The 13,817-nt window shown below is 37.7% G+C and overlaps 1 protein-coding gene across 1 annotated transcript in view; it reads right to left on the bottom strand.

The window, feature by feature from the left end:
* Positions 1–7,370: 7,370 nt before the first annotated feature.
* LOC126109859 (N-chimaerin) overlaps positions 7,371–13,817 on the bottom strand; it is a 50,425-nt gene continuing 43,978 nt past the window's right edge. Inside the window, exon 9 of the mRNA XM_049914925.1 lies at positions 7,371–12,419. Coding sequence (XP_049770882.1) covers positions 12,242–12,419 — 178 coding nt within the window. The 3' untranslated portion in view covers positions 7,371–12,241. The remainder of the gene's footprint in view (positions 12,420–13,817) is intronic.

Raw genomic sequence — 13,817 nt, 5'->3', positions numbered from 1 at the left:
AAGTTGTCGAAAGTCTCACGATGCATCTCGACTGAAAGTGACCGGCTGTGCAAACCACAAAGTACTGTTGGTAATGTAAATGTTGTGACACTTTTAAACTTCTACATTTTCTGCTGAACCATTGGTAGCACACATTACTTTGATTGTTAATGATAAAAAACAGAATGACACCCAAGAAACCACAGAGTAGATGATCTTCAGGAGCAAATGCAATACACCCTCTCTGTAATTTAAATCTAAGTAAAATAGTAATCACTACATATCATGTTGGGCAACAGAGATTAAACAAGAAATGCCACTCTTTATCAAAGCAATGTACCTACACTACTACTTTAATCTTTTTCTGCAATTTGGAGAATTGCCTGCTGCAATTCTTTCAGCCTAAATACAATTTTCTTCTGTTTCACTTCTCAAATTTATCACCTTCGTATTATAATGCTGTATGAAGTGGACTCCACTCTATAGACTTTATCACAGCAGAGACATCGAAGATGGTCTTTCAGAACTGGAATCCACAGTGGGCCGCATTATATGACTACTTCGAAGCACCTCAGAGGCAGGCCACGAGATTTCTTACCAGTAGGTTCGAATAACATGCAAATATTAGAGATGCGCTTCAGGAAATCAAATGGGTATCACTGGAGGGAAAATGACGCTATTTTCAAGGAGCACTATTGAGAAAATTTAGAGAACCAGCATTAGCAATTCCACTGCTGCCAACTTACATTTCGCTTAAGAACTGAGAAGATACGAGAAATTAGGGCTTATACGGAGGCATATAGACAGCACAATTTGCACATGGAACGGAAAAGGAAATCACTAGTAGTGGTAAAGGGTATACTTTGCCACACACTATACAGTGCCTTGCAGAGTATGTATGTAGATGAAGAATTAAACCTCTGACCTATCAGCAATCAGTAACACGAACATATAGCCTAGGCAGATACTAACCAATCAGCAGAGATCTTTCATATTCACATAAATGATCAGATGGGGAAAAAAAACCACAAACAATACTTCATTTACTGTACAGAATTTTTTAATCACTAGCTTGCACATACACTATAAACTGAAAACATATGACCAAGCATCTCATCAACTCGACATACTGTCCTATTGTGGAGAGAAATAAGAAAATTCTAGCCATTTTCAATGTCACGGAGTGTGATTATCATCCAAAGAGGCACAATTTAAATGGAAAAGCTTTTAGATATGTGGTTTCAGATCCTGTCCCTAATTGTACAGAGCATGACCATGAGACACAATCAATCAACAATATTCCTGCTTGAACATACTCATTGTTTACGTGAAACACGACATTTGACAAGAATTTCAGTAGTATCGTCAAAGGTGACAGTGAAATTCAGAAGTCGTGAGACACTGGTTTTGGGTCAAACATATTTTTCTGGTCAACCAAAAAGGAATTCTGCTATGAAACTTCCTGGCAGATTAAAACTGTGTGCCCAACCGAGACTCGAACTCGGGACCTTTGCCTGGCAGAAGTAAAGCTGTGAGTACCGGGCGTGAGTTGTGCTTCGGTAGCTCAGATGGTAGAGCCCACGAAAGGCAAAGGTCCCGAGTTCGAGTCTCGGTCGGGCACACAGTTTTAATCTGCCAGGAAGTTTCATATCAGCGCACACTCCGCTGCAGAGTGAAAATCTCATTCAGGAATTCTGCTGTTCACAAAAACATTTTCACACAACAACATAATTCCTCTATGGCAACAGTTTGGAATTACACATTTTCTTTACAGGCATCATAATGATTCTACATGTAAAGCTAAGGACCAATGAATTGTGTTCGATCTGCTTCAATGTGAGCCCTTGGTACGTACTGTTTAAGGCTCTCCCAGCATAAATGGTACTTAGTGGAGTCAGACAGTGTTGCTAAAATCCTGCAATGTTTTGGGAGTGTGCCTGGTCATCATTTTTAAGAACAATGTAGACTGTGAATGAATGGAAGTCAGTAGGGGTGTTATTTGCCACAGCAAAAGAGTAGTGCTCACACATGAAGCAGTATTAACAACAATAACTACCCCAGTTTCCCTGTCCAGTTATTTATAGTGCTGCATAATTTTGCTAGCTTTTGCCACAGCACTCTGGTGTAGTCATCCAACATTAGTTGCCACACAAGTGAGAAGGCAGTGGCTAAGGCACAGGCTCCTCATCTTAGAGGAGTTCACCTCAAATATAGATTTTGAATTGCTGTGGTTGCTCTCAATCACACAACACAAATGTCTCCTCAGAGCTACAATCACAAAGCTTCAAAGTCATTCTGTGTTTGGAACTTTGAGCTATTTCCCAAAGATTACACACTGTAACAGAGGCACTTTGTGGTTCTACAGGGCCTGGCAGAATGAACAGTACGATATAAAAAAAGGACGAAACTTTGAAACAAATTTATTGAAAGACACATTGAAAGTAAAGAAATATATGTACTGTTACAAATCATAAATTGCCCTTCCCCTGGTTTTGAATGTAACTCCATAGTGAGAGTCACCATAATGTTCTGTGCATTCCTCCAACCAGCAAAAACAAAAGTTTCCCTCACATGCAGGGCTTCTCGTGCTGCTGATGAAAATTACCTTGGTTTTGTGGTCCCCAGTACATGTAATTCTGTTTATTTACATTGCCATTTATATGAGAATGGCCTCATCCAACATCAGTATCTTGTTTTGTATTTACGGATCGGCTGCATAAAGTTCCAATAAGCGTAAGTTCGTCGGCCGATTTGATCCTGTTTATTTGGTTTCTGTACGACCTGCAATTTGTATTGTGGATGAACTGGTTATCACACAGATGATGCACCGCAGGCAACAATCTGACACTGTTAGCGCTACGCCCCATCTGGCAGCGAACTGCCAAGAATGTCAGACAAGTGCTCGATATGCCTCCTCCTCCTGGTCTGCAATCTGCTGTATCCCTCATCGCACTGGATTTTTATTCACTGCACAAGATGCAGTAGTCCTGAACTATTGTACCCACTGTGCAATCCTCTGATGATCCGGAACTTTCTCATGTCATTTCAAATCAGATTGGTGATGAAATAATAATTAAATTGTGATGGGAGACTCGTTATTGTTTTTTTTAATTCGCCTTGACGATGAATGCTTGGTGCTTCGAAGTCTGCAACACCGAATTTCCCCTTGCAGCGCACACGGCTATTTTGTGCACGTGCAACAGTGATGATGTGCTATACAACTCAAATCCTACTATTCATTCTGCTGGTCCCTGTATATGCTGTTAGTTACAAAGCTAACCTCTTTGAAATAAGTAGGAATGTGTGTGATCACCTTGCAGAGAGGGTAATCTAAAATTTAAAATTGGCTTTAAACAACTGGTTTGCAGCTAAAGGAAGAGAGTGACTGTGAAGACCTTACTTAGAGAAAACAATATATGAATGCATCTGATATTAAAACACCCACAAGAAGTTCTAAATAATATACTAGCCAGATTGGACAATATATAAGTTGGCTTCAGTGACAAAACAGGATATTACATAGCACTCTGGATGAATTCTTAGGGTTACTGATACTAAACTTACATTATATTGATCTGCACCTCCCTAGATAAATATGGAAAATAACAATAATAAAAGTATGTGTGTCATCGTGGGGAATGGAAAAGATGGATAAAAATGAGGATTATTTCACATAATGCAAACACAAAAAATTAACTTTAACATTTTGATCTGTTTCCTCCTTCCAAATAGGAATACCATTGCACTTTTTATAACTGCCATTAGACAAGAATATTTACTGATCTGATACAAAAATTACATAAACATTTCAGTACAGTATTACAGTACAAAACACGCATTTTTTTTCTAAAAAGTATAGATATTTAAAATTCTTACAAAAACTTTCCCGTACTGGGTTAATGATTTTCAGAAACTATACCTCAATACCATGTCACAGTCTCAATACATTGTAAAGAAGCTTTACAAAAATAGACAACAATAAACAATCATGAAAGATTAATAATAGCTTTTCTTCCTCCAACCAGCAGTAAAGTTATACAGAACAAAAGACTTAAGTAGAAAAATAATACTGTGTACTTCACCGATTTTGCATACAAAGTTCTCAAAACGCCAACAGCAAATGGAATAAATTACTAAAGCTGTTCATCAAATGAAAACATGAATTGCAACTGTTATAGATAATTATATAAGCTGTATGAGATGCTATAAATCATGTTCTTTTGAATATCAGAAACAGTGAACAGAAAAGTTACTGCTGATGTTGGCTCATTAAACATTATTTCATTTGTGAATACAAAATAGTATAATACTGTTCATATTCAGAAATAGTCTAGACTGCTCAAAGACTTCATGGGGAAACTTCATGAGTTTCTCATTGGGGAAAGCTCTATTCAAGGGCACTGTATGCAATGTTCAATAAGCTTTTATAATGGCCACTAAACCTCAATGAATGGAGAAGGATGTCACATGCCACCTGGAATGATGAATTGGAAGCAGCCCACTAACCACATTAATGACTTACTTTTCCATGGTTTTTCCTTTGAACAAAGGAGATCTCATTGGGAGGGGGGGAGAGGAAATATATAGTTGTTCACCCCTAATATACACTCTGCAATTAACAGAGCACACCATGAAAAAGATCATCCTGTTCCTGAAGTTAAAAAAAGGCTTGGGTGACCCCCTAGTGAATCTTCAACTGCAGATAATTCACTTCAAGAGATGAACACTTCTCTTACACCCATCCTCCTCTCTCACAAAATGCAAATGGACCTCCTCAGGGAACTACAACTTCCTAAAACAAAGACAACTTTTAGCATCACTGGTAAACAGTGGAAATGTCTAAAAGCTCTATGAAATTGTCCACATTTTTCACCAGAATTAATGCACAAGAGCAACTGTTTAAAACTGAGAATTTATTGATGTTGTGATGGATTCCCTAAACGTTTTGCACAGTCACAAATGACAACTACTATTGACTGACGCCCGAACGACACGTTTCCTTCCATTCCTGAGACACATACTACCAATATGATATAAACAGGATGAGAAACATACTGATATAATTAAACCATGTGAGATACTAATGGGAAGTTTGTGTTTTAGTTATTAGTGTCACATTATTAGGGTTGAAATTCAGGTGCTCTAGGTACAGTCATTTCCTGTGCAGGTGAGATAGCACTGCTCTCGACAAACATTTGCGGAAAACTTGGCTCCTGGAAATAAAAATGTACTGCGCAAACTATTGACAAAAGTAAGCAACTTTTTTTGACACTATATAAAAAATTTTATAGTAGCTTTAGATAGAAATGTCCCTATATTTACTTATGCCAGAAGTTTTGTATGCTCAGTTTCACAACAGTTAAATTACCTGTATTTCTCAGTTCCCAGATTAGAAAACTTCTACAAGACACTCTGTTTGCATTACTTCTACTGGACAGATAGCTTGACAATCCTTTAAAGAACATTTTAATAGTTTTCTGTGAAATTTTAAAGGTGGAAAATCTTTAAGAATTTATGGACAATCGAATACACTCACAAATAGCTGCACAAACATTAAACATTTACTTTCTCTACTAACTTCTGGATTCTGTCTCAGCACATACTGGCATTGTAAGCAATGTGTGTAGTGAATGCTTTCATTCAGGATGAAACAAGGTTAAATATGGAAATAAGGTGCTGTCATATTAAGTGATTATTGCTGGCTTATGAAAGAGAGAGAATCCTGCAACACAGTTGTAGCTACAGGTGTGTGTGTGTGTGTGTGTGTGTGTGTGTGTGTGTGTGTGTGAGAGAGAGAGAGAGAGAGAGAGAGAGAGAGAGAGAGATATGCCCTTAAAGCACTTGACTTTTTCTTGTAATATACAAAAATGCTACAGTCGATTAGAAAAGGACTATATTTATTTAAGCTCCATTTTCTGTTTATTTGGCCCAAAAATAGAATAAATCCCAGTTTCTTCAACACAACATTGAAAAATTTGTTAAGCAGCATAATGTTGTTACAGTGCGCCTCATGTCCAAAGGTATCCCAGTCCTGTGCATTCACCTCCAACCAAGATCCGAGGACTGAGTCAGTCTGCCCATAAGCACCTTTCTGCAACACTGGATGGTGACAACTGCTTTACCCAGGCTACAATGTGGCCTCATTTCACAAGCGATGCAATTTTATTCACTGCTGTGTGTGGCGACACTTTTTAAGGCTTGTGATTGTGCACGAACAATAAAATTCAAACTGTACCTTAATAGAACATGTGGCCCTGATATTTTGAGCAATATTTCATGCATATTCTTTTCTTGTTTTTACAAACTCTCTTCTATTTGGGTCAATTTCATTACTGTGGCTATCTGGCCAGATAGGTTGATAAAACCGAATTCAGCTTATGCACCATAAAACGTTACAAGACATTAATACGGAAAAATTACTGATCTCTCCAGTCTTGGAAATAGGGCAGAATATAACATCACATCTGCAAATGATACTAGGTTCAGTTTGGTTTAGGCACCAAGTAAAATCATACCATCACCATTACATGGGGGCTAATAAATTTTATGCTTTTAATTCAGCCAGTCAAAGAGATTGGATCACACACACAATATTAAAAGAATATAACAGAGCTAAATTGAAATCTTCAGTGATGAAAGTAAGTAAAATAGAAGGCATGACTTGATAAAAAGGACAGGCCAGAGAGTAAATTACTGAGACCCAAATTTTAATACCAAAATTGGAGAAATGAGTGACACTCGACAATACCTTGTCTCTCCTTTGTTAAGGTTTCCTGCAACATACAAAAATTCTTTATATCTCTAGCACTCAATCGAATAATCCGAAGACTGATCACATTAATGTCCTTGTTTCTTTTCTTTTCAAGATAAATACAGATGCTTCTGACTACCAGCGAAACAACAAAGACATAAAATAAAATTATTTTGATACAGTGATGATTGAAAACACAGAAGAAACCTCTTCTGAATTATTTTTTTTATGGAGATATTGTATGAACCTCTTATTTGCAAGGGAAGAGCGAGAAGGTTGGCTGCTCAAGGGAAGAGCTATCAAGGAGGACGCTCAATCTGGAAACCGGAGTAACAGGGAAATATCATGGAACTGTAAAGTTCCGGGAAAAATTAAGGATTTTTTCACCTTTTTCTGGAATTTTAATTCCTAGCTTTAAAAACCACACACTTTTGTAATGTCATATAGATCTCGTGTAAAAGACACTAAAATGTTAGAACTGTGCTAATCATGGCGAATGTTAGAAACAGAGTTTGCTTTACACTGCTCACTAGGACAGGTTTTGCCGAATGGTGGATGAAAATATTCTGTGCACGTGAGCCTTGCAACCAGCTAACATCATGGGAAGCACGGTATTTGCCCCATAGTGCAAGGCAGTGCAAGGCATTACATTGTGAGTATTTTGCCAGCACTTTTTAAGTAGTAGGTCATTAGTTACACTTAAAATTTACGTGTATATCATTACCTGACTGCACATAACACATAAATGTGTTATTTTCAATTTTTTTGATGGTCAAGTTAGTTAATTTGTTCTTATTTTAGAGATAAACTTAAAATGTGCACGCTTCGTGTATGGGATATTTCTTATCTGATATGTTGTGCTTTATTCAGCTCATCGCAATTAACTCTGCCATTTGGTGGTACATTAAAATGTCAATTTGCCCGAGTATGTTGGATATTTTCAATTATGCATTAACAGACAAAACCAGCAATTTTAAGGCAATAGAAATGCTGAATATTTAAAGCATGCTCAACACTCAGTTTCCACCCATAAAAGGACTACTTGGGAAAAATATAAAACTCCAGAAAGGTCTTTAAAAAATTAGGGACATTTGATCACCCACAAGAGTGGCCATCCTGGTTAGTGGAGTACATGCAGTATAACTTGGCACAGTTGGGAAGCGGATAACAGTAGCGTGAGAGTTCTATCAAGTGTGGCTGCTACAGGGTAAGGAGGGAGCCGTTCAACAGCTGTTGCCTGCTCACAAACAGAACATGGAGGCTACAGCTAACAAGTCTGCAAATGACTATATTGACAGGTTATGCCAGTAAGACCAATAATTCGACAAGTCAGCAGTATCTGACTACAATACTGAATAAGAAAAGCAGCACATAAATGACTGAGGGGTCGCTTCAGGTGACAGCAAACTACGGCGGCCACCCATTCGAGACAAAGATAAGATGTGGAATCACCCAGTGCTAAGATAAGAATTAATTTCTGCACATGTGCCACGTTCTCCTGCACAAGCTCTGCCAGAATGACATCTTGACAACAATCTACGAATGTCCCTATGTGGAATGTGCCACTTCCTATATGGCATTAAGGACAGAAGTTGACCTAGTGTGTGACATCTATTTCAATACACAAAAAGACGTGGGAGTAACGGGCTAAAACTAGTGAATGTTATGGAAGATAGGGTTGCATTATTTTGCTAATTCATCACACTAATGGACGGCATCAGCTGTTCTAATTTGAACTGAAGCAGAAGTACGTCAGCAACAGAGGTACAAAGTTCTAAAAAAACAATCCAGTGAAGAAAAGCAGGACAACACAGAACTATTTAAAATATACTTATGAACAAACTACATTATAACAAACTGAAATATCTTGGAGACAATGGACAGTTAAGTTCTCTACATATGTTCCATCACAGGCCTCATTCCTATAGCCAAGTGAGCCAACAATTGGGTCATCAGAAACCTATGAAGAGAAAAGCAACCAAGTTCCATTTTGTTCCATAACCTTTTGTTCAAGAACAAAAGCAAATTACAACACACATGATTTTTCATAGGAGTAAATTAAATCACTCATTGAGTTTGTAAATAAAATACATTTGTGTTTGTAAATAGATACATTAACAAAAACCTGAGTATTGAGGCTCAGATTTTGAACTTTTTTGTTCTTCAGAATACAGCACATAAATATGCAGGGTATTTAAAACTGAAGCACCAGTTAAAAAAAAACTGCTCAGAATGGCTTCAAAATTGAACGAAATATTATTGAAGGAGGAGCAAATACTATGAGGTGGACAGGGGAGGGCGCGAACATTTCACCACTAGAGGGTGCTGTAAATGACAGAATATGCGAAATAAAAAATGTGTATTGTACGTGGCTGTTTGCCAGTTTGCCCCAGAACAATTAAAGGTCAATGTCACTGTTGCTTTTTATGCAGTTTTTCACCTCAGGGCAATTAAAAACAGATTTTTTTTCCCATCTGATGTGGTATGACCTTGCACGGTGAATGGGCTTATCTCAGAGTGCCACATGTGTCAAATGCCAAACTTGTGTGGTCACGCACACTGAACAGCGGAGTTGGTTTAATGTGCAATTTACATAACAGCTGTCGGATAGCAATTCGTCTGTCATTTGTAGCAGAAAACTATAACTGTGTGAATCTTTTTGTTGTGTCTATCGCGACTCAGCATCTCCGCTATATGGTGAGTAGCTGCTTTCCTTATCTGGTATTGTTACATTCCATCCTAGATTGTCCAATGTTTAATTTTAGATGTGAAGAATGTACAAGAAATCCAAATCATATATTCAGCCTAGTTATGGTTAAGAAAACATGTCTACTACTATATGCATAAATGGACTTTGAACTAGATGTTTGGTTTAACACAATTTAAATAAACATTACATGAAAGGATGACTACAATAAAATGAAGTAGTTTGTGAAATGTAAAAAAACATACTCAAATAAAGTAACATTTTAACTAAACTATATCAAAACATAAAACTACTACAGAGCATCATATTTCTCTCTTTAACAATAATATGTCTAATTGCCAAAATACGTCTTCTGTTATGAAGAAGTATTGCATACTACTACTTTAAACATTTATATATATATATAAAAACAATTACTACATATATAAGCAGTGCATAATACAGACATACAAAAAATTGTATGCAATACGATGATATCATCACTCTTTTAAAAGCAAATGCATAAAAACTGAATTGTTCTTACAATGGATGTGCAGTTAATAACAATGTAAGAAATTCTTCTGAGTTTAATCTTTTCAACATATATCAAGCTTTGGCTTAAGAATTCTCCCTTACTCGGCCTTTGCAACTATTTCTGTCATAACAACATTGGTTGGAATGTCACCTTGGAACAATACATTACAAAAGGTCAGCAACATGTAATCATTATATATTTTTTGAGAAAACTAACTGCTAAACATAAAAATCACACTCTTAGTATAAAGCAACAAATGGTGTCATGGAATTCTTAAATAATCCACACGCAGCCACAAAAGATAAAATACAGTTGTTAAGTTCCCTACACAATAATTTTTGGAAACAAAATTCTGACAGAGATTCACACAATACAGTACATTCTCGGTAGAGAAGTTGCTCCGTTTTAACATTCAGGCAGTAGGAAAACTCCAACAGGGAACAGAGATAAATCTCAGCAATCTCTCTCTGGAGCAATTAGAATTACAGGTATCCTCATCTATATACATGTTCGAACAAAGTTGTTCTGAGACGGGGGATTTATATCGATTTTATTAATTTATTACAATTGAGTGTGGAGATAATGATATGGCATATTACACACAGCAATATGGTATACTTGGGAAAAATATATTTGGATTTTTTTAAAAAAATGTTTAGACTTTTTTTTCAAGGCAAATTCCAAATTCTACCACATTCCTTGCAAAAAATAAATATCACGTACCTCCCACTAGTCCTTTCACAACAGGACTGACACCAACTCCCTGCCTAGCTGGAAGGTTACACGTACAGCAGGTGGCTCCCATAAATGAAGAGTCACATGGCTGAACCACTGCATCCCCTGACGCAACAATTAGGAACTATGTGCCACCACCTTTCCTGCCCCCAACTAAGGAATACAGGCAAGGAAAACTACTTCCACGATCAGAAATGAAAACAGTTGAGAAAAACCACATTAGAATGTCCAGAAACGCAGGGAACTATAATTATAGACAACACGGTGTGATGCATTTCTTGAAGTTTGTACATGCTGCTGACTTCCGCCTAAGCAAAATTTTCATGTTAGAAGAAATTAGTAATGTCAGACATGGAGACAGTTACTAACTGATCACTAGGTATAAACAAAACTGTAGACAAAATATATAAAATAGCAAACAGCTAAAATTTTAAGTAAGAGACTGTAATGTCCTTTTATTTTAAAGTGAAGAGAAATTCTGACATGAACACACAAACAGCTGTCACCAAGTTTCAAGTTTAACTTACAACAATATTTTACGTACCAGCAAAAAAATTTCCAGGAAAAGTCATTTGAGAAAAGTGTACAATTACAAGAAGACTGAATGGCTGGCTAGAACAACCTTTATACAAGTACTACCAACAGAAATACTTAAGCATAAAAACCACAGCTAGGATTTGAAATACTTCTTTATTTTGTAAGGAAGTATTATCAAAAGCTACAAATGTTTTTATCTATTTTGTAAGTGTTTCTATCAGCAATGCTTGAGCTTTGTCTCAAGAGGTAAGTACTGGCTGGGCATTCTACCTTCTTATCATTTTATATGTGCATTCCTCGTAACAGTTTGGTTCCTCTCAACTTGAGATCTGAGTGACCTAACCTTTAACCTAACCAATCTATGTTTCTGCCCTGAAAAAGTAGTAACTGACTTTTCCTTTTCTTCACTACTTCTCAATGTTTCTAAAGGCAGAAATTTCATCACCTGAAAGTTATTGTCAGCCACCTCTCAAAGTTTTGTTCTCTCAAATGCATTATCCTTTTGATGCTTTTGTGTATGTTGCTCATTACAACTGTGAAAGAAGGCCAACATGCACTCTTGTGCATGTGCCCATGCCAATAATTTGTATTTTGGCCAAGTCTTCAAGAAACGGACACTGTGTGAAGCACGAGAAACAAGCACTAGTGCACTAAGGAGCTTTGGTATCAAATATTACAACCTGAAAAATGAGGGGTTTTCCCTCTGCTTAATGTTAAAGGGCTTTCTGTGAGGAAAGAGAAATGTCAACGTTAGAGTACTAGAGAGCTCTGGTGTTGCGTACTACAACCTGAAAAACCAGGGTTGTCCCTTAACTTTTACAGTGAGTAGATACAGAGATACTCCCGGTGGCTGGGTGTGGTCATACGATACGTTCAGTCCGTCCCAGCACGCAAAAATCGGGACGACGAGGTGTCCACTACGGGGTCGAGTGCGCGTTCGACATTCTCCGTCAATCCGCCGTACCCGTCACAGCTGCGGTGAGGCCGTGGGGGTCAGCGACGACTGCCAGGCGTACTGTCACCTGAAGACGGTCTCGCAGTGCGTGATCAGCATCTCCAAGGCGGCTATCTCCAACGCCATTCCGTACATCGCGCCGCTTATCTTCGACGGGTCCGGAGACGGCATCAGTGTCGGTGCGAACACTGTGCTCAGGTTGTGTGATGTCATCTTGTTGGTGTCCACGTGCTGCGATACCCTGAGTTTGCGATAGATCAGTTAGTCTTTAATGCTGGCACGAACGATTTTGTACACATTTATTTATTTCTAAAGCAAAAGGGTATTAAAGCTACAGGCAAGAGGCTCCTATTTGTTACAGATAGCAGAATGAAACATAAAGCCACCACCATTTGCAAGAATAATTGTCTGCTGTAGTCTGTTATGCTTGCGCCAACTGCAGCAACACAAAACTGGATAATTTCAGGAGTACCACGACAGAGTGTTAACAGGGCTGCCACTCTTTACAATATATTGTATTTACCCTATTATACGATGAAGTTTTTCCAAAGCCCATCAGTCGAAAAATACGGGGTAGTCTTATACATTCGTATATGTCATGTAATAGATTAATATAGGGATTGCTTTACAGTTACAGGTAAAGCTTTGGCATCTGAGCTCAAGTGAAAATGTATTTTGAATTCGGATGAGCTGTGTAATGTCACAAAATTGCTGACACCAGCATTCGTACTCCTGCCACTGGTGCAATCACTGGCAATATCTATTTTAACTACAATTTGTTTTAATGGTCTATTATTTAATATATATTTTTTTCACCAGGATTATTTTTTTAATTTTCAATTTAACTTCGTGTGAGATGAGTGAGCGCCACAGCTGACAGTCATTTGTCCACTGCGTAATGTAGACTGGCCACTTCTGCACAGGCTGTAGATTTGGAGAGGACGAGGTGCAAGACAGTGCATCAGAATCTGTTCTGACCTCCTTATGCTACAAGATGCTGTTCTCTCTCTCTCTTTTACAATAAGTTACTGTTAATTGTTTTCCTGGACTGACTGGAGAAAACTGCCACAAAAGTAATACCAATTGCAACTTGAGAAATAGTTGACAACTAAATCTTACTCTGAGTTAGAAGCATAAGCATTTTTATTTGTAGTCCTAACTGAATTGCCTTTAAAATTGGACAAATCGTGTGTGTTTCTGCAGCAGATGGTAAAAGTCTAAATACGGGTCAGAGGAACATTTTGTGCAGCAATGTTGTCTATGCTGACCATAAGATGTGACAGAAATGAAAGGGGGTATGTCAACTGCTGGTTCTATGCAGTGGGCAAATGAAGTGTCTGAAAGCATGAGGCAAAGGAAAATACTGTGACAACCTCAGGGCTGCACAGATGTGAAATCCTCTATATATTCAGGAAAAGAAGTTGTGTTCTCAGGTCCCACCATAACCACAAACTGAGACATTGCAACATGTTCAGAATATACAGTGAAATATTTGTGACAACAGAGATTCAAAATTTCACTGTTGCTCGTTTCATTCCCAATAATTTGGACTATGCTACGAGGCCCCACAGCAAACAGCACCTCGAAAATTACAGGATATTCGGAAGAATATTTCATTGCTGCTCGTACACAGGAATAC

This window comes from Schistocerca cancellata, chromosome 12 (assembly GCF_023864275.1).
Source record: "Schistocerca cancellata isolate TAMUIC-IGC-003103 chromosome 12, iqSchCanc2.1, whole genome shotgun sequence".
In the NCBI taxonomy this organism is placed as follows: Eukaryota; Metazoa; Arthropoda; class Insecta; order Orthoptera; family Acrididae; genus Schistocerca; species Schistocerca cancellata.
Note: the sequence above shows the minus strand (reverse complement) of the source record. Positions and strands in the feature narration are given on the sequence as shown.